Below are 20,835 nucleotides of genomic sequence, written 5' to 3'. Positions count from 1 at the left end.
GGAATCGTTGATAGCAACTGCATGGACTTTCCTTGGTGCATCAGCAGGCTCAGTGCTCAGACGTGCAGCAGATGCTTTTCGTTGCATGGCAACATTTGCTTGCTCTTTCTTGACACACTGTCTAGAAAACGACAAATAATGTTTTTCATTTTGTGGTAGGCAACAGAAATACTTAATTCCACATCAGTGGTATTGATTTCCTGAAAGATTATTGCAGCGCATTTGTATCTATATATGCATTATCTAAGTGTACACATGCAATCTTGGCCCTGCCACTGCTGTCTCATCCACATTCCCGGGTGCTGTGGGGATCAGTGAGACACAGTTAACCTGATATAGGTTCCTGTGTCAGTGCAGGCATGAATAATTCACTGTGTTCAGGGTGGTGTGCTCCTGCAAAATGGCCGACATACACACCGGAACAGACCGCTGGGTTGCTCTTGATGTCTCTCTCCAGGTTGATACAAATAGTTTTGGTGCTGAACCATCTCTTTCCATTGCTCAAAGTCCTCAAGCTCACTCCCTGTAAGCAGCAAGTGGACTCAATTTAGTGACTGCACAGCGCCATCTGTTGATCGCTGCATCAATACAAGGGTGGTATATGGCTCAAACATGAAATACCACCCTTTTGAGGGCGTTATTTCATGTTTCATGTTTGAGCCACATCACGGCTGTTCTTCACCTTCATACGCTTCCTTCCGGTGTGCGGACGCAGCCGGGAGAGTTGGGGAAATCCCCTCTCACCATCTTTTCATTTACTGCAATTCATTTATGCATGAAAACTACTTCTACACATGGGTGGAGTAATCCAGCTCGGTGAATATGATGGGTTTGCGATGCTTGAGCTCAGTTTGTGTAGTATGTTGATAAAATGTATTTCCTTTTCTCTTACGATTAATCACTTGACACCGAAAGAAATACAAGTCCTCCAGATAATCCCTTCAAACAGGTCATCTTAAAAGCTTATTGCGGAATCCATTATTAAGCCAAGTCTGCTTTTATAAATGAAAACTATTGTTAAAAATGTATTAATAACATTACAAACTAAATTATCAGGGGGGAAATGTAAAGAATAGGATCAGTCAAGAAAGGTAGAAAAATCCTGACCAAAACACTGAATGCTTCACTTCCCACAATGCAACTCAGTGGCGTCTTTGATGAGGCCCCACCAGTATGTAACAGAAGCTCTCTGTTGTAAATGTGCAGCGTAGATTACAAGCCAAGGTGAAAGAACCCTGATGACATCATTGACATAAATCATTGGGGTGAACCTTTAACTTTCTATCTTCCAGCAAGATATTTGCCATCTAATGAGGTCACAAATGACACAGAAGTGTGACAGTGTGAAGTGTAATCACTGTCTGTTTCTTTATACTACGTTTAGTTGTGGAATATCAGGTTTGAAATGTATCGGACCACCACAGTTGTCCTTTTCGACAAGTCCCACTAACTTGAGTCTTGTGGCTAATAGCTCTGATATGTGAAAATGGATACACATGTCCTTATTTTAGTTATTCCTCAAATAAATCTGTAGAAGCTGGTGTTATACTTGCAGATGCAAAACACATCATAAATATAAATCAGTGCTGAAGGGGAAAGTGATGCCCTTTGACTGAAACTGCTGCAAAAACAAAAAGGTCTAATCCTCAAAATTAATTAGTAGAAGTCATGACACAAATCTGAGGGATCACGACATGATTAACAGGACGGAATTAAATGAAAAATATATATATTTTTATGAAATGCTGGATTGTTTTGGAGCAGAAAGGGAGAACCATACACTTTTGATTTGATCATTTATATTTGGGTAAACCACAGCAGTAAAATTGATAAAAAACTGATTGTTTTTTCTTATTTTATGCCTTTTGTAACAGGGGTAGCAGACTCTTTCCAACTGTTTCAAGGCAGCATTTTCTTAAAGCGACAGGGTAGAAGTGCAATCATTCTCTTGTCTGGCACCCAACTCCTACTTTGAGCATTTGGAAGTGAATCTTACGCTATAGTTTAACCTTGGCTTCATAAATTTAACAATCAAAGAAGGGAGGCATTACTCACACGGTATAAACGCCTCATTAAACCTGTGACAATTGGGGCACAAGCCAAAAAAACGCTGGGAGCCACTGACTTATGTTACATCACAATTAGGTACTTCACCAAAGTTAATTTGATATTAATCACATGTTAGTTTTTAGCATTATTCCTGGTGACAAATTAAACCGTTAATTATGAGTCTTAGATTTGAGGATGGTCCATTTCCAGTCTTACCTACTGGAACTCTATTTTTCTGGAAAATGACAGGTCTCAACGGAAAGAACGTGGGTGATAGAGAGTGGGACATATGCGAGCAGGAGGACAGGAGGGAAGACGAGACGAGAGGAAGAGGGATGGATGTTTGGCTCGACCAACATGAATCAAAGTCAGATGTGTGCAAACATGACTAAGGACTTTATTAACCAAATCATTTCCCCCATAATATCCACAAATAAAAGTGATCTCTTTATATATATTCACATTGTATAATTTCATAGTGTGACAAAAATTCTCTTTTTTTTGGATATCCAGCCATTCCTATTAATTGTCATTTGATCAGTCGCCATGCAGTCGTCAGAAAGGTTGAAAAACATTACGGTTGGTCAGCATTGGCGGTCGTGTCCGGCGTCGCTCCTCTTCTCCTCTATCGGCTCCTTGTAGTGCTAAAATCCCCCTCAGTTACCCAATCACAGATTTCATCACACTGCGACAATAAAATTAAAATAAATTAAGAAAGCAATGTTCTCCTGCTGAGTGCTCCAGAGTCCTCCTCCTCCTCCCTTTCCCTTCTTGTTGTTGTTTTTTTTGTTTTTTTTTATATTTTCTGTTTTTATATAATAATAATAGTAATAATAATAATGACTATAATTGTCCTTAATATAAATTCAATAGTATTTTTTTTCTCTTTCTCAAATTTTAAATAAATCATTTTGGCAATCCTCATATGTTTTCACTTTAGAATAAAAGAATACTCAAGTAGAAAATAAAAACTGTGAGAGAAAATTCATCAGAAGAGGAGTGAAGGTGTGAGAGAATGAAACGTGTGAAAGCAACAGAGAAGAGCGAGAGAGGAAAGAAAGAAAAGAGTGAAAGAAAGAAAGAAAGAAAGACAGACAGACTCAAAGAAAAGCATCCACTTCAGACGCATGTCAGAAACGTCTCTATATACAACAATTTCTGTTGTGGTAAACTGTCCATCTTGGCCTGTCATCTGTCTCTTGTCCTCCTCCTGCAGTGTGTCTGAAGCAGTCCGGTGTGTGTCCCAGTGTTATACCAGAGTGTAGGACTTGGCATAGGGGTTGTTGCTCTGTTTCAGGTGTCCTCTGGAGTCCAGCAGGGACTCCTGAGAAGTGCTGAGCTTGGCAGCCTGTGCTTGAGCTAGGTCTCCCGAGGAGGGGGCCTCCGCCCGGACCTCGCCCCGGGCCTCTCCCCTCTCCCGGACATCCCTGTGGGGTAGGGTGGAGGCAGTTCCTGGCTGCCACTGCTGCACCTCCCTGGGCGACGGCACTTCCATGGGGGTGGGCTCCATGGGAGGAGGCCTCTTCAGGGTGCGGCTCCTCTGCGGCTCCAAGCAGGTCTGGCCCATGGCTCCTCCTCCACCTCCTCCACATCCTCCCGCTCCTCTTGTCTCCCCTGCAGTACCAGAACCGACTCCACTACTTCCTCCTCCTCCTCCTCCTCCTCCTCCTCCTCCTCCACCACCACCACCACTGCTGCTGCCACTGCTGCTGCTGACCCCTCCACCTCGGGCTGCCAGTGGCACGCCACGATTCAACAGGAAGTCCATACGGAGGTAAGGCGGCAAGTGAACCAGCTCTCCTCCTGGGAGAAGGAGACAAACAGGTGACGATTAAGGTTCAGTTCAATTACAGTTAGTCTCAATGCACAGTGATATTCTGTCGTGTGGTTGGACAGTAATGAAAATACTTTAACGACAGCGTAGATTGATTTCTTTGGCCACTTGGGGGCAACAATGATGTCACCTTATTAAGCAAGAATGAATGGCTGTGATTGGTCCCTACAGATCGTTTTAATGGGGAACATTTTGGCAAACAGTTGCTTATTTGCACATCCAGCAGACTCAGAGACCTGCACGTAGGAATGCATCCTTTCAGCTCCTTTTTTGGCTCCACCAACTCCTGAGGGAAATATGGGCCTCTTTAGCTGCTAAATAGCCACTATGTTCACCAGCTAGTCACTAACTGTATCTGTAGTGGCACACAAACAAGAAAGTTAAATGGCTCTTAAAACCAAAACCATAAGCTGAAAGTGTCTTTCTATTGGAACTGCATTGGATGACAATTATCAATTAATTATTGTCAAAACAAGCAACAAATGCCAAATGTACAGGTAGTCACGTGATCAATTGTTCATACTGTATAAAAACATTGATTAGTGCAGCTTTAATTTATTCATGTGAAAAATTAAATTACAAAACAAAAATCATGTGTGTCGATTTTCTCTTTCCCCTCTGGTGACAGTAACAGTTTTGAAAACTCATATAACACAGATTTGTTCTATTTGTGTAAAATAATCAGGACTTCCTATTATTGAACAGTATATTTTTAGACTACAGAGGCCTCACCTGCCTCCCAGTGTTTCTGTTTGCAAAATTGGTCCGCTTGGTTGCATGGTTATATTCACCAGTCTTCACCAGACTGTTTACAGTGAGTGCTCCTCACCAGGTCTGAGCTTCTCCACAGACTCCTTTGTATTACTCCTTCATCTTCGTTTAAATTAACTGCATAGAGAGTTGAAAATCCATATTCAACTGAGTCACACTGTTACATTTGCTCACCTCGGGCCCTTCTGCGATTATGATTCACATAACTATTATTTTAATGTAATACCAATGTTCCACCAAGTGTGAATCTATTTGATTTAATAGTTGCTATCCGGAAAAATGTGGAGAACATAATGTAATACAGAGCTGAACGTAACAATGTTACAAGTTATCTTTGCTATTATTGTCAGGGACTGATGCAATGATTAAGTTATATTTTCTTAATGTGAAGAAGCTGAATGATGGATTGTGTTTATATATTCTTTATACATTTTTGCTTGCATTTGGTTGAATAAAACACCTTTTGCTGCAAGTTTAGTTGCATTGTATGAGAGGAAGAACTGGAGTCTCATTAGCAATCAGAATAACTTGTAAACGCCTGTAGCACGATAAACCAGGTCAGATTTCATAACTGAACTGAGTGATAAAGCCCGATTACAAGCTGTCTCTTCAATCTTTAAGTATTTATTTTAAGCGTTAGATAAGAGGTAGAGATAGAGAGACATTTTAAATTTGGTTTGGTGAATTCACGGTACCTCTACCGCTATTGTATCCCTTTTGCTGATTGGATTACATATTTAACAGAACAAATTAGTGCCTCCCAAAAGAGTGTTGGGTTGCCAGATCTGAGCTGAGGATCTGTCTGTATTGTTTCATGGCTGCGGAAACGTTCATCTTCACGTTCGTCTGTCAGAGGACCAGAGATCAACAAGCGCTTACAGGCGTACCCGTCATCGCTAAAATCACTTTTCAACACGCGCTCTCTCTCCCACACGTGCCGACAGGCTCACATGGACGCAGCCCACACGTGCACAAGTATATGTCGTATGTATGCGCACGCACGTCTGCAGATTCCCTCCAACAAGTGACCTTGGAGAACGGCTTTCTGGGTTCATGGGGAGAATGAATAATTGACTGTGTGTTATAATAAGCCCTATTAGTGCCAGCAAAGATGATGAATGGCTCGGATTGTTAATTGAATTAAATATAGATTGAAGTGTTTCTTGCTGGAGATCATTAGAAATGTAGTTTTAAAATTCATCAGCCAATAAATTGCAGATTGTACAGTAATGGGACAATATGTGGAGCCAAACAGCGATTCTCGTCAAGCCGTTAATCTGCTTCAGCGCCTGTCGCATCTTCAGCTAAATCCGGACTGTTGTGACAAGTGATGTTTTAATATTCCCCGACTCGTATTTCTATCTTGTTTGTGTGTGCGTCGTTCAGATACACACAACTAAATATTTACGGGCCTATCACAAGAAGAGTGCTGCCTGTAGCCCAGTAATTACCAGCACAGCTGTAAAAGTTTATGAGCAAAGTGCAGAGGAACAAGCCGTTATGGGACACAGACCCCATGGATTTACTTTGATGAGGCTCTGAAGACGAAGAGCACCAATAAATAAAATGTTACTCTCATAAAAAAAAGTTTGTCAGGTGGTCACGTGGAGATGAGATGAGAGAAAGACTTTGCCGATGGGAGGTGAGGTCGGTCCAGGTCAGTCAGATGTAACAGAGACAGAGGCGAGGTTGAAGCTGGGTCATTCACCAGCTGTCAATCAAACTGCTCCACACTGGGTCTGAGTTACAGTAGATTAATACTGTATTACAATCTACTTAGAATCAACACGTTTGGAGAGAACACTGACTTCTACTGTAGATTATGGAGGTGAAAAGTGATTAAATGACATAAATGAGGTAAATGAGGTAAAATAAATAAGCAGATGGACTCCACTTACTCATACTTTTGGTTGCTTTTGGTCTGGGACTATTTACATGGTTTGGGCCTCTTTGTTCCAATTGAGTTCATCTTGAAGCTGCACTCATTTCTACATGACTGTTGGGGGCCAATATGTAATATTTCCTCATATCATATCAATGCCTCCTGTTTTGAAATGAGGTGTTCAGTAATCACTAATGGGCATAACATTAGTGTTTCCAAGGTTTCTATATACTGGCTATTAGTCTTACCATGGCAAGATTCAGTAACAAGAAATAAACACACTTTTTCATATGCAGAATCAAATTATCACAGGAAAGATGAACAATTGGTCTGAACAGCTTTTTTTTTTTTTTACAAAGGCTTACTCTCTCTTAAGCCCTTGAGAACCTGTGTTTAAAATCGTACGAGTAAATCCAGCCCTTAGTATCTGGGTACTTGAATTGAATTGAATTGTCAGAGTTGCTGCAGGTCTCTTGGAAAACCTCAATCCTATAATTTTACCGTCCATTACCCGTAAAGTCAGTTGAAATAAATAACATTTGACACAGCTAAAAAAGCTGAAAACGCTAATAGTCTCATGAAAATATATACTTCACATTTGTGTCCCACTCGTAGACATAATAAATATGCCTTCAACTTTCCTGCTGAAACCAAACTTTCTATACGAGTGCATTTAATAGGTTTTTGTGCAATGTCAAAACAGCCGAGGAAACTGTAGAGGCAACGCAGCTTGATTCTTTTGCCTATAATGTGTCCCCAAAGTAACTGACACCAGAGTACCAGAGCACTCTGCGATGCCACACCAGCCTAAGTGTCTGGTGTTACACTGAACTCCACTGTGGCGCTTAAGTGGTGTTTTGTACCGAGTGACAATAGCGTCAGATACGGTTGACAGATGGCCTTTAGTTGCCCTCTCACTTCCCAGTGAACTTGTGATATGAGTCTGATGTCCCGTGCACAAACTTTCAAAACATAATGAGCCCTGAAACTTAAGCAGCAGATGACATGACAGCAGATGAGATGATGAATGAGCTGTGTACATGTGTCCGTCTCTCTGAATGTCTGTGCTTCTGTGTGTGGTCTGCAGCTCTTCGGTGCGCCGGTTCTGCCAGCACTTGTAATTGATCTGCAGGGCTACCCGGAGGAGCAGAGGGTCACGTAAGGTGAGACTACAAGCGGAGAGCCGAGCGCGGGGGCAGCACAGCACAGCAGGTTTCCTCAAGCTGCAGATGTAATGAAATACTTTTGAGACAGAGCCTTCATGTACTTTAAAAAGTAACAACATTTACTGGCAAAATAAGTTTTCTGTTTCATTAGAATAAAAAGGTATCCCCGGGGTGCTTCTGGAAGAACTGGATCTCATAGTTCTTGCTCATGATGTGTGACGTGCTTGCTAACTGTGATCAGGCTCTAAAAGTTGGAGAACAACAAGAAGCTAAACCCACAGAAGGCCTAGAAAAAAGCTGGAACACTTCCACTGAGATTCTTGTGTAATGGTAAAGCTTTAATGTGACTATACTGTATGTAACAGCAGTCTGAAGACTAATGAGATGCACACCAGGATTGAAAACTGATTAAATTTAAATAGAAGTTGGCCATGGCGGCGGCCATCAACAGCACCTACTCAACTACTAAAACGTTTCCTACAACCTGAGCTTGAAACAAAGAGACATCTGGAAAAATGTGTGACACGAGAGAAAATAAAGGGGAAAGTCTCATAAACGGCTAATAAATGAAAAATTCACTTTCCAAGTGTGTCCCTGTGTTAATTGTTAAAACCCCAAAAACTATTATTGTTGGCAAAAGCTTTTCCCCAAGAATGCACTGTATTACTTTACTGTATTGGGCTAATGTATTAATTTCTATCTCATCCTCCACCTCCTGATCGAACAACACAAGTGAGAGAGGTGTGAGTGAAGGCAAATAGACCTTTGAGCTGTAGAAAGTATTGTTACGTAGTGTTGGAATGGAAAGTGGACAGAGGCTCAATGATTGTAGAAGAAACACGCGGTCGAATGAGTCGTGCGGTAAACTCCACTCCCTCACCAGGTCTGTGTGCCTTGGGCACGGCCATGGTCATGACCCGGCTGACATCCTGAGGTTTGGGCGGTGAAGCGGTAAAGCGGCAGATGCCCGACTCAGACGGCGTGCTGGAGGTCATGCTGTCAGTATAGTCGTTGGTCCCTGCTGTCATCTGTTCGGATGAGGTGTCGGATATGAAGCACTCGGTGATGGTGAACTTGGCGTGGCGGAGCTGCTCTTCCATCTTGGCGTGCTCGTAGGCTCTGGCCAACTCCTCGTAGGTGGAGGACGCGCTCTCGGTTGATACCATGCTGCTCCGTGCACGATCTGAGAAACAGACGTACACGTCGTGATGCACGAGTTTAATTAGCACGATAAAATACAGCTGAGATGTAACTTTATGCATGTGGTGTTTCAATATGGTTTAATACAGTGCAGGGATAGTTAAACAAGTATGGGAGAGAAAGAGGGAATGAATGAACGAGATGTAAGTCACACCCTGGAAGCCTCAGTCAAGAGTACGCCCCAAAGTTAAATTTTTAAATGGAAAAAACTACTGCCAATGTGTTTTGGATTGCACAGAACCTCGTGTGACAGTCATGCAGATCACCGTCACACCTGACAATGTCACAAAAGCAACATGATTTTGGTCACACACAACTTTCTAACCGTAATTATACATTTAAAAAAAAAAGCTGTGAGTCCATGTTGTTCCTGGAAAGCTGTGACGGACACCCTGCTCTACTCTACCTGTATCCTGTGAGGGGCTGACACTGTAGCTGTCGCTCTCCTTGTCCACAGATCCGGTGGCGCGAGGCGTAGGGAGTCTCCAGTCAGTGGTGAGGGTGTGTGAGGAGCTGGTGGGGTGCGGCCGGTTCAGGGTCCACTGGCTGGCGTAGCGGCTCCGTGCCGCGACAGGACCAGCTTTGGCAGTGCGTCTGGCAGTGGGATCTGGCGAGGAGAGAACCGGATGAATTGTGGCTGAACGGCGCTAATAACAGTTACTCCATTTTTCTATTTTTTTAATGAATATCAGTCTAAGTCCTATGACACAACATTAACTCGCACTTTTACTATTTAAAATGACTCTGTTTGTATAGGATCTAGCTCGGAATTCAAGTCTGAGAGATTTTATTCTATGAATAAATAGATATTAGTGCTTGAATAAAACAGTAAATCATTACTACATTCATAAGCATACATCAGTGTTTACTGACAGTCAATGTGCACCTGGGATTGGATAGTATAAATTGCTTTCCTTCAAATTTGTTATTCAAAATCTAATCATGAGAATTGAGTTAGTCTCTGGGAGAGTATTTTATTTTAAAATGGGAATAAAATATGTCTGTCTTCATTGCACAGAATAAAAATGACATCTTTAGGGATGGCATCAAACAAACAAACAAACACAATTTGTCCTCCAGCAGCTGGGGGCCTAATCTAGGAATCCACCCACCTTCAGTTGAAAGACAAGTTAACTCTATCTTTGGATCATATGCAAACAGCTGTTATGATGTGGCTCATCAGTAACCCAAAACTACATGATTTATAGCTGGAACAAGATGGAAAAATATGTATTTCCTGCTGTGCTGTGGTACAAATCTACAGTTCACTCCTTCAGTGAACACAGACCATTACCATCCCACAGCTCCCTGGAATGACATTATCATCCATCTTAAGCTCTCACTGTCTCCATATAGACATACTGTATAAATAGTATCATATTCAGCCTGACCCAGACTGGCTGCTGCTCTGTGCACCGCTGGGCCAAAATCAGAGTGAGACCCTTTAGGAAAAGCCTGGATTGGATCTGTGCAGAGAAGAATGGTGCTGGTAATTGTAGTAGGTCAGACAGTAATCCTATCAGCGGGGAATGAAGGGACGAAGTGATGGAGGTGTTTGGCCAACAGCAGGAAGAGAAAAAAAAGAGATGAGTCAGCAAACTGGGTTCACGCCCCACTGGCCAGTTTAAACGAACCAATCATAGACTATATGCTGGTGTTTAAATGCATGTATGTGTGTGTGTGTGTGTGTGTGTGTGTGTGTGTGTGTGTGTGTGTGTGTGCGTGTGTGTGTGTGTGATATTGTTCTGTGCCCTTTATGTCCCTGTGTATGTGTGTATATTATACTTCGCGACGTGTGTGTATGTTACAGATGTGGACATACTGTTGGTGATGGCAGATATAAAGTTAAAAAGCATGCTAAGCTAATGGCGGAGTGAAATATAGCAGATTGTCGGACTGATATTTGGTGCTTCTGTAGGAAACGTTACTGTAAAATTAGATACAGAATTAACATTTAAACCATTCAATTAGCACAAGACAACCAGCATGTCTATGTTACAAAAGTGAATAATAGAAATAATATTTAAGTGGGAAAATACCCACTTTCTGGCCCGTCTGCACAAAATAATTTCAGTGCACCGGTAATCTGAGCGTGTGCGTGTTTGTGTGAGTGTGCATGTGTGCACTCAGGTCCAACTGGCCAGTTGGAGCTTGGCAATCAGGTGAGGGACGTGTCAAGAAGAGGCGGGGAGATCGCTACTCTTCATCTGTTCTGCTTCAGCGGAGCTCAAACACCAGAAGCCCAGAGGCCGCTCTGCAGCACGGCTGCTATGTCTTTGTAATCTCACTGCTGGAAGGCGGCTCACATGCGGCATGAAGGCAGTCTACGGGTCAGCTAAGACAAGGTGGAAAGGCGCTGTACCTTGCATGTAACTGAGATGAATGTGCAATGAAATGCTTTTTCCAGTGTTCATATTTTATGGTCGTGAGTCAAATTCATTTTAACGTGACATCCATCTATGGAAATAAAACTATGTAGACTCAGGAGGAAAATTGGCAGTTCTCGATTTCTGACTGCAGAGTGACCAAATACAAAGACACTTTTACAACATTATATTATTGTTAGTAACACAGGACTAGTAGTAATATTAGTAGTAAAAGGAAATAAATGTTGAGCACTGACGGTGGTGGGACTCACTGGTTCCGGGCCTGGCATCGGACACGTCAACCAGTGGTCCAGTGGCCTGGGAGAGAGACTGGTAGTGGACTGTGTGGGTCACTGTGGAGGACTTTTGCTTATTCGTCTCCCCGAAGTCGTTGTCTGTCAACAGGACGGTGGACCTGTCATCTAAGAGATGACAAATAGGGAAAGAGGGGAGAGACATAGAGGAAGAAAAGGAAGCAGAGCCGGAAAAGAAATAGTCAGTCATAAGTATAATGTATTAATATTAAGTATAATGGTGACTGGAGAGTAAAAGGTCTCTGAGACACTTTGAGTGTCTTACCGATTGTCTCCATGGTGTCCCTCTCCTCGATGAGGAGCTGAGCTCTGGGGATGTCGATGTGCATTCTGAGTGTCTGCTGCTGCTTGTTCACTGTGTCTGGAGTCCGTGTGTTCTTACTGAGCAGACAAATGAGAAAACGTCATTACCTTTCAGCGTGGTTTTGCATTGTATCGCAGAAATGCTAATTCAATTCCGTTTAAGTTGATAAGTAGCTGCAAGAAGGCACGAGGGACAGCATATCCTGAGTGCAATGTATTAGATTTTTACGGATAGGTACTGTAACTCTGGTCTACATTGTGATTTATGGTCGCTGCTTAAAGGAAAACAGCAGGCATAAATTAAAATTAAGCATACATACCTCATCAGCATTTCTGCCAGGCTTTTGGCATCTGTGAAGTCAGCAAAGAGCTCGTTAATACCATCGCAGCGTCCTAGTTTATAAGCTACAGCCGTGGACTTACGGTACAATCACTGATAATTCCACTTAGAAAAAGGCAACGACGGCATTGTTCAAGAGTTGGAAAAATCTAAATTAATTAAAACGTTTGTCCTGAAGAGAAGTTTTGGTTTGACACAGTTTAACTGTAATGCAGTAGAGCTTTGATGGTGGCACATAGACTGGATGTGTGTCAGCGCAACTCCACATGTATGTAAACGGTATGCGCATGTGATGGGGGACTAAATAATGTGTAGTTGTTTCTTGTTATCCAGAATAGGTATTAAGCGTTAGGAGTTTGATCTTCAACCCACCTCTGAGTCTCTTGAGCCTCTGCTCCCTCCGCCTCCTCTTTAGCACCATGAGCATGATGAAGACCAGCACGGCCACCACGAGAACAGAGGTGATGGTCACCACCATCTTCAGACCGCCGCTGCCGGACATATTGTCTGAGATGGGATCTCCTGTTTTCAGCAGGGGAGGGATGGTACCTGAGAAATAAAGACGTTCAGACATTTATGAGGAATTAGACGGACATCAAGAGCCTTTTCTTCATGTTCCTCCGTTTATGTGAAACATTTGTTCAGAACCAATCTGCGTTGTTCATTTTTAGAAATAACAATGTAGAAAAACAGTGATGCCTGTCAGTAAAGAGCGTTAGAAAAATATGTTTCTTTCAACATAATCAAAGATTATAGGAATGAAAAATTAAAAAGAATTACACTTTGTGTATTGATTTTCCACATGTATGATTTTAATGCGCGTTGTTGTAATCCTTGCACTTCAAACAATACAAATCCCTTAAGCTGCATCTCTTCTAGCTGATCTATACATCTTAAAAAGCAATCCAGGCTGGTCTACATATAGACAGATAAACACACTCACGTGCAAACTGAGATTGGTCGGTGGAGTCAAACCCACCGCTGCTTTATTGATATGGTTTGATTATATTGTTGTTCGCACTTATTGGATCACTGCTTTGTGATCCTCATGACTTCCCTTTCTTCGACTTCACTGTTGTTTTTCTCCTCATTACTGACAGGACGTCAATGATCTGATCACAGATCACAATAAAAAAAACACTCACAATAAGTTGATCGTGGTGAATTTTCATTATCGGAATAATTGTGACGGGTGAAAAATGTAAGAAACATGCAGACTCCTACAATGTTTATATTATGTATTTATGCAGAGGGACCCTAATCATCAATGATTACCTTATTTAAGATGTTTACTGAATTATTTTGGCCAGGGCAACATGACGTTTTTATAGTTTTCAGTTTGTAGGAGACTGAATATGTGCTTTCAGTCTGCTGAGCTGAGGTATAGACCCACTGTCACACTGCAAAAGCACATCCACTCGCACATAACATCCTGACAGGCAGCTAACACGTCTCGGCAAAACCCTTCAAGGGAAATTAGTGAATAGTCTGGAGTGTACCACGGAGCTCTCATCATCTACTATCCTTCCTTACGGCTTAAACACTTCCTTTGTGCATGACTGACACACTCTGTAGCCCAAAGCAAATAAAGCTACACCGTGGCCCGCGGAGAATCTGAAGACCGTCCCTGTTTTCTTTCTTCGCCGAGTCGTCTGAATACCTGTCAATCTGCACAAAGGCTGACAAAACTGTCTTAAATCACATATACTCTTAAAAACACATGCTGTAGCAGAACTGCAGAGTGGCACTTCATGCCGAAACAAAGCTGTCCCCAACACTAAAGGGTGATACACTGTTTTAACTGGTTTTGTAGGGATTTTTTAAAAAGAGAGTAATTTCGGTCGTATTTCATCGTCTTCTGATTGGGTGTTTATGTGAAACAAAGCGGTGATTTGCTCCCAAACTTTGTTAGAGAGCTACTGTAACACTCAGATAAGATCTGATTACACAGAAAAAAGAAGAAACAAGGCTTCCGCCCAAACTCTTTAAGTTTTTTACTGGTTCCATATCATTAATGTTAACAGTAAAATAATTAGACTGGCACTTTTTTCATAACGTTCCTAAATTACCACAGAGGTGTTGCTTATACTTCCATTCCATTCTGATCCAATGATCCTCGCTATCTGTGCAACTCTGTGACAAACTGTTTAATCCAAACTCACCCCCGTCAGCATTGAGAGTAGCGAAGGTGACCCTCTTTTCTGCTGAGCCGGCGCTGTTGGTGACCTTCATCTGCAGTTCGTACCAGGTCGCCTCCTGCAGGTCGTACAGGATGTAGCTCTTGGTCAGCGATGTGCGCTGGGCAGTGGTCCAGGTGGCCGAGTCCACCGCTCGGTACTCCAGTATGAAGGAGGTGATCGGACAGCCGCCGTTGTTCCAGCCGACCAGGTTGAGCCGGGCCCTGGTGGAGTTAATGCTGGTGAAGAGTTCATGGTCTTTGGCAAACTGCGGCTCTGAGGAGAAGATAGACAGAGCGGTGAAGCTGCAACTTAATACACAGTTTAAGTCACACAGTGTGGCTGAATGTCTCCCAGTCGACCAACGTGAACATTTTCATAAAGAAAGTCAAATAATAAATAAATACCTGTCAACCAGCCCTAAGGCATATGAGTTATAGAGGAGTATAATCACTTTTACCTGGTGGAATTTGCCCGTATTTAGTGAGTTTTATGGGAGTTTTGAGTTATGAGTTTTTATGATCAATGAAAACAAAATCGTGTCATGCCATCAAATTTCAGTGGCTGAGAAAAGAAAATATTCCCTTGCTTACTTTTATTCTTTCTACCTCTGGAGTTATTAGAGACATTCACAATAAAGCTTTGGGAACGTGAGTCCCATGAATGAATCATCTTACACAACCTAATTTATCACTGCACTGAGACAGAAAAACTAAAAGAAATACACATTTTGTTCCCTACCTTTCCCATGGGTCTTAGCTTCGATGATCTCACTGATGCGCCCGGGCCCCACTGCATTCTGGGCCGTCAGGGTGAATTTGTACCAGGTGCCGCACTTCAGGTTCTCCAGACGGTACGAGCGTTCACTGGGGCTGATGGGAAAACTGCCCCACTGCTCACTGTTGTCCTCCGAGTACTGCAGGATGTAACCTGGGACAGAAGATTTGAAAGTAACTATACAGAAAAATCGATTTACACATCAATAAATAATACGTCTTGTCTTGTAGGTATTTTACTATCATCCCTTGTAAAAACACCAATAGGAATGCACTTACATTTGAGTGCACCATTTAATTGTTAGTGGATGTAAGACAACATTTAGTTTAAAGACTAAAGAGAGAGTAACACAACTAAAAGTCTGCAGCCACACGTGTAGCTTTGTGAGGCAGTAGTTCAACAGGATATTAAAGTGTTGGGTGGACGATGGGGGATGGACGCCTTTCTCTAGATCCTATTACCTAAGTTTTGCTTCTCAGAAAAATACTTCTGTATTGTTTCTTTTTGTTAATTGCTTTGTTGGAGCTACATGTAGGCACAACATCATTTCACTACATGTTGTACTGTGTATGATTGATTTGATTAAATCAAACACTGGCTCTTTTAGATCTCAGATACAGCTGTTCATGTTCAGTCGTGATTTAGCTTTTTTGAGAAAGACTAACGCTGCTTCTGTATGATATGAAAGTTAAAGTATTATCAATTTCGGACTTGTAGATACCGTTCTGATAAAAATCCAAGTGGTAATAATGAGTGGAAATTTATTTTTTCTATGTATTTATTCTATTTGACCTGAATAATATCTAAGTGTAGCATGAACGTGTCTAAAAACAACAACCATGGATTCCTCAAATCAGTACATTAAGCAAGTAACAACACTTAATTGTTGAAAAAATGTGGTAAATACATTCTCAAGATTAAGTCTAGCCAATATGACTCGAGCTGAACTAACCCGTGGAATTAATTTACAATATTTTACAGCTGCTAACAGGAATACAGTATAACACAATGAAGCTTGTAAATAAGCGTTGCCTATGTGGAAAGTGCTGACCTGCTGGTGGCACTAAATAAAAAGTCAGAAATTATTTAGATTCATCATTAGAGCATCATGAATGTAGTTATCGGGACAAAAGTTGCGACAATCGTATGCGCCTGTGTGTGTATTTGGTTGATAAATGACGCTGCGTGTAGGGAAGCAATAACAAACATCACAAAGAAGGCATCATGAACAACTTTCATAGCGACCGCAACTCTAAAGACAGGAGCAGATGATGAGGAGCAATGATGAATCACCACAAATAGCCTCACTGTGATTGCGCTTTCCTTAAGATGGAGCACTTTAATCTCTCACTTAAACGGACCTAATCTTCCCTGCTGCTTTTTAATCTACCTTTTAGGACTCGAGTATTCAGGCCGAACCACCAAATAATGAGAACAGGATGTTACACCGGAGTAAAGGAGGAGGTGACATTGGTGATCATAGGAAGCTGAAGGGAGGGGATTATTTTCATATAATGGATAATGCATTTAGTTGTGTGTGTGCACATTAAGGTTGTGATGATCCTGTCCACTGCGCTGTTTCAGATACATTTCCTGTGTGTGCATGTGTGTGTGTGTGTGTGTGTCTGTGTGTGTGCCATTTTGTTGCTCTCACCCCTGATGGAGCTCCCTCCGTTGTCTCCAGGTATCCATGACAGTGTGATTGATGTGGTGGTAGTCTTGGTAACTGTGAGGCGCGGCTGGTCAGGAGGCACTGAGGACAAACAAAGTTAGCGGCGTTGTTAGTATTAGCATTGAACTGCCTCGTGTCTTTCCGTGTTGGGAGACACTGCTGGACGAGGCGGAGTGACCACTTATTACGGAGGTTTTGTTCACTGTCTTTTGGTTTCTTTTTACCTCAGAGTTAAGAAGATATTTTAATGTTATAAGGGTAGACACCTTTTTGCTTGGAGATTCAGACTGCAAAGAAACATCATATAACCCAGGGGTCGGCAACCTGCGGCTCTTTAGCACCTCGGCTCCCTGAGGCTTTTAATTTTTTTTTATCTTGGAGTTTGAGGTGATATTGGGTCGCTAACATTTTAAGATTTTTTTATGTCGCTGTCAAGCACCTTTCTCTGCAGGTGGCTAATCGTGATTTTCAGAGCCCCGCCCTAGTAGATAGTACACTATCAACGGATGAATAAATAAAATGAAAAGTCACAGAGAAAAATAGAGAGTTTAATTCGAGTGGACGCATTATTTTGCTTTCACTGCCAACGATGCTGGCTTACCTGTATGCTTGTAATGTGGCGAGAAATGATCAAACAACAAAACATTTAATGTTGAAAGACACTTTCAGGACAAGCATCTGCTGAAAAGTATGAAGCTGCAGATGAGCGAAGACGAGCAATTTCTCAACTGCTGCAGCAAACTGAGCAAAGTAGATATACTTTCACAAAGTGGATCAAGTCTCCAAACTCAACTACTGCTGCTGCTTGTGTGGCAGCTCATGAGACAGTGAGGCGTGCGCTAGTAAAGACGGATCCGTTCTGCTCCGTTTGCGGTGCTCTAAAAGTCCGGCGGAGAGAGGACGCTCAGTGTAAACGTAGCAAAATATATACGTTTTGAAAGGGAAAACTAACGTGAGGAGGATAAGGATCGAACCTGCTAGCTTGTGATTACAGGAAGGACACTACATTTGAGCCACAAATGTAGATAGGACTCATTATATATATTGTACATATAATATGACTACATATAAAACTTTATAAGGTGTGATATCAAATAGCTTTTGCGGCTCCAGACAAATTTCTTTTGGTGGGAAAAAGAGCAAAATGGCTCTTTGGATAGGAAAGGTTGCTGACCTAACAAAAAAATTAGTCAGGAAGACACCATCCTTATCAGGACAATTCTGACAGTTTGGGTTTTCCACCTCCAATGAAGAGCAGTGCACTGCTGCTTCCCTAAACGTTGTCTCACCCAAGCAAGTCCCAAACGGGGAAGTCAGAGGACATCCCATAAGGGCAATTACGTAATGCACATCAGACTATAAGACTCTTTATTAAAACATTCTGACTTTAAAAAAATGTATTTACTACCTTATTCTCATAATATGTACGTTTTTCTCCAAATATTGCGACTTCTCAATGAACACTGGTTTTGTTTATTTTGTGTTGAATTGGCCTGAATTTTGTGTTTTCCCTGACATAAATAAAGATATGTCCACCATAAGCTGATGCAGAAAAATGAACGAGAACGCAGAACATTATGTGTTTGACGCTCAAAACCTCCTAGAGAAAAAACCCCAGACTCTCCGCTCCATATTTGTCCCGTGAATGTTGGAACGAAACCCGATCCTGTCGAAATGTCACCTGTTGAAAACATTATGGCTCCCTAATGTGTGCTCTAAGACTACTTGCCTTGGACCTGCAGGTTGAGTGTGATCTCATCTGAGCCCCAGTTGTTGCTGGCCACACAGCTGTAGTTCCCAGAATCCTCTGCTTTCACCGTGCGGATGATGAAGCTGCCGTTGCCATGGACACTCCGGCGACCATCCACAAGGACAGGTGTGGGAGTTCCATTGGTGCTGTAGACAGACGGGAACAATGCTTATTACTTCATGTCTCCAGGACATGAGGAAAAGCCGCCACGTTGTTTGATATTCTATCTCTGCTGAGCAGCACGACGCGATTGTTTGTGTGCAACTTACTTTCCCTTGAGCCACTTGATGGTGGGAGGAGGGTCTCCCACAGCCTTGCATGGCAAAACAATGTCCTTCATCCAGGGAGTGGTCACTGTCCCATTGAAGGTCAGAATCCTGGCTGGAGCTAAAACACACACAAACACACAACTCTGTTGTCAAGACAATAAGACAGAGGTTCACAAATTCCTTTGGTTAATAAAACAGTACCTAATGTGATTGACACATATTCTTGGTTATCAGTGCTTAAAAGAGAACTTGATATTATGTTCACTGTTGAATTTTGTGTTTATACCTTTATGAAAACATTCCAGTGACAATAAACATCCATGCGGTTACTAACAACACACTTTTAAATATGTCAGTGTAAAAATGTACATGTTTTACACAGAAGAAAACATATAAAGCAAAACCATTTTATACAATTCAATCACAAAAAAATGCTCTCTACTATTATTAATAATGCTTTTGATGACAATGACTGTATGACTCAACAACATGAAAGGCCGGCTTCGTTAGAGGGCTGTACCTTTGGCCAGAGGCTCCACCGTGATCTTCTCACTGTTGTTGCCGTGACCAGCAGCCGTCACAGCCACCACCCAGATACTGTACTGTCTGTTTCGAGCCAGATTGGGGATCCTGTAGAAATAAATATCCGGAGACGCCTCAAACTCGCTCATCACCTGTAAAAACGGAGGAGAGATTAATGTATCATTGGGCAGCAGCAGTGAAGTCCAGAGAAATGCCATTTGGTAACAGATGTTGTATTTACATAAAATACAGATCCCTCGACAGGCAATGATAAACTGAAATTTAAAAAAGAAGATCACTGAATATCTTTTGGTATACAAATGCTAATACCATCGGATGCAGGTTAGAGCAGAAGACGATGTATTTCCTGATGATGCCGTTGAGTTTGAGGGGAGGAAGCCAGGAGACGAACACCACAGAGCTGCTGGAGGCTGCAGCCTTAACGCCCGCTGGAGGACCAGGAACTGAGGAAGAGGAGAACAGTGCCGGGCTTAGAAGAGCCAAGACAAACATACTGAATATTAGGGGGGGGGGGAATCGATTCAGCATAGTATCGCGATAGTTTGCGTGTCGATATTGTATCGATACACGGAAGCCAAGTATCGATTTTTTTTTATGTAATCAATTATGGGAGGCATCATGCACCGTCCGCGTGTAAATCAAATGTGTGGACTTCCTGTCACTCGTAGCAGCGCTGCTGCACAGCTGTTGCACAACACACAGGACAAAGTCCGCGACACGCCGCTGATCAAAGACGTTAACTCAAGCATAAATCAAACTGGCTGCTGGTGCTCTGGTAGCGCTGGAAGCGGCCGGTGTTACGGATTAACATGCGACCGTGTTAACTGGTGACTTCCGGCCGAAAGTCGCCAGTTAACACGGCCGCCTGTTAATCCGTAACACCGTCATCCCGACGCAGTTCCTGGAGAAGTAACATTATGAACCCAGACACGACGGCGTTTGATGCCCGACCTCTTTGGGATTTCCACAACAAGTATAACGCAGAAATAGTAGTTATTTTCATGGTGGAGGCAGAAATGTAAACTCTTTGCACGGAGATTAAACCACAGAGATAAGTCCCGCCCCCTCTCTGGCGCGTCTAGCTCAAATGACCCGACTATGCAGACTGTAACACAAGCTGTTCAGTTTGTCAGGTGCAACATTTATGAAAGTGTCACACAAGAGTCACATTTTGCTGCAATAAAAATGATTTGAAGTGAGATGAACATACTAAAAATGGTATCTTCTTAGATACAATATGTTGACAAAGTTTTCCTTTGGGGACAATTTGCGTTGAAAAAAAGGGATTAAAATCGCAATACTCAATATATCGCAGAATCGTGATAGTATCGTGATAGTATCGAATCGGGACCCAAGTATCGTGATAAAATCGAATCGTGGGACCTCCGGTGATTCCCACCCCTACTGAATATGCATGCATAT

General features: G+C 42.3%; 1 protein-coding gene across 8 annotated transcripts in view; it reads right to left on the bottom strand.

The window, feature by feature from the left end:
* Positions 1-3,162: 3,162 nt before the first annotated feature.
* Positions 3,163-20,835, bottom strand: part of dscamb (Down syndrome cell adhesion molecule b) — a gene marked incomplete at its 5' end in the record, with an annotated part of 110,498 nt that continues 92,825 nt past the window's right edge. Inside the window, 15 exons of one of the 8 annotated variants that reach the window (XM_079225185.1) lie at positions 3,163-3,624; positions 3,775-3,852; positions 8,583-8,885; positions 9,309-9,509; positions 11,526-11,720; positions 11,848-11,963; positions 12,206-12,236; positions 12,598-12,774; positions 14,388-14,678; positions 15,144-15,332; positions 16,834-16,932; positions 18,581-18,747; positions 18,871-18,988; positions 19,391-19,544; positions 19,723-19,856. In XM_079225185.1, coding sequence (XP_079081311.1) covers positions 3,299-3,624; positions 3,775-3,852; positions 8,583-8,885; positions 9,309-9,509; positions 11,526-11,720; positions 11,848-11,963; positions 12,206-12,236; positions 12,598-12,774; positions 14,388-14,678; positions 15,144-15,332; positions 16,834-16,932; positions 18,581-18,747; positions 18,871-18,988; positions 19,391-19,544; positions 19,723-19,856 — 2,579 coding nt within the window. In that variant the 3' untranslated portion in view covers positions 3,163-3,298. Of the gene's footprint in view, positions 3,853-8,582; positions 8,886-9,308; positions 9,510-11,525; positions 11,721-11,847; positions 11,964-12,205; positions 12,237-12,597; positions 12,775-14,387; positions 14,679-15,143; positions 15,333-16,833; positions 16,933-18,580; positions 18,748-18,870; positions 18,989-19,390; positions 19,545-19,722; positions 19,857-20,835 lie in introns of all 8 variants that reach the window. The other 7 variants (XM_079225184.1, XM_079225188.1, XM_079225190.1 and 4 more) reach the window with 7 other exon arrangements.

Source organism: Taurulus bubalis, assembly GCF_910589615.1.
Source record: "Taurulus bubalis genome assembly, chromosome: 10".
NCBI classification, from domain to species: domain Eukaryota; kingdom Metazoa; phylum Chordata; class Actinopteri; order Perciformes; family Cottidae; genus Taurulus; species Taurulus bubalis.
This window is presented reverse-complemented; position numbering and strand designations above follow the sequence as displayed.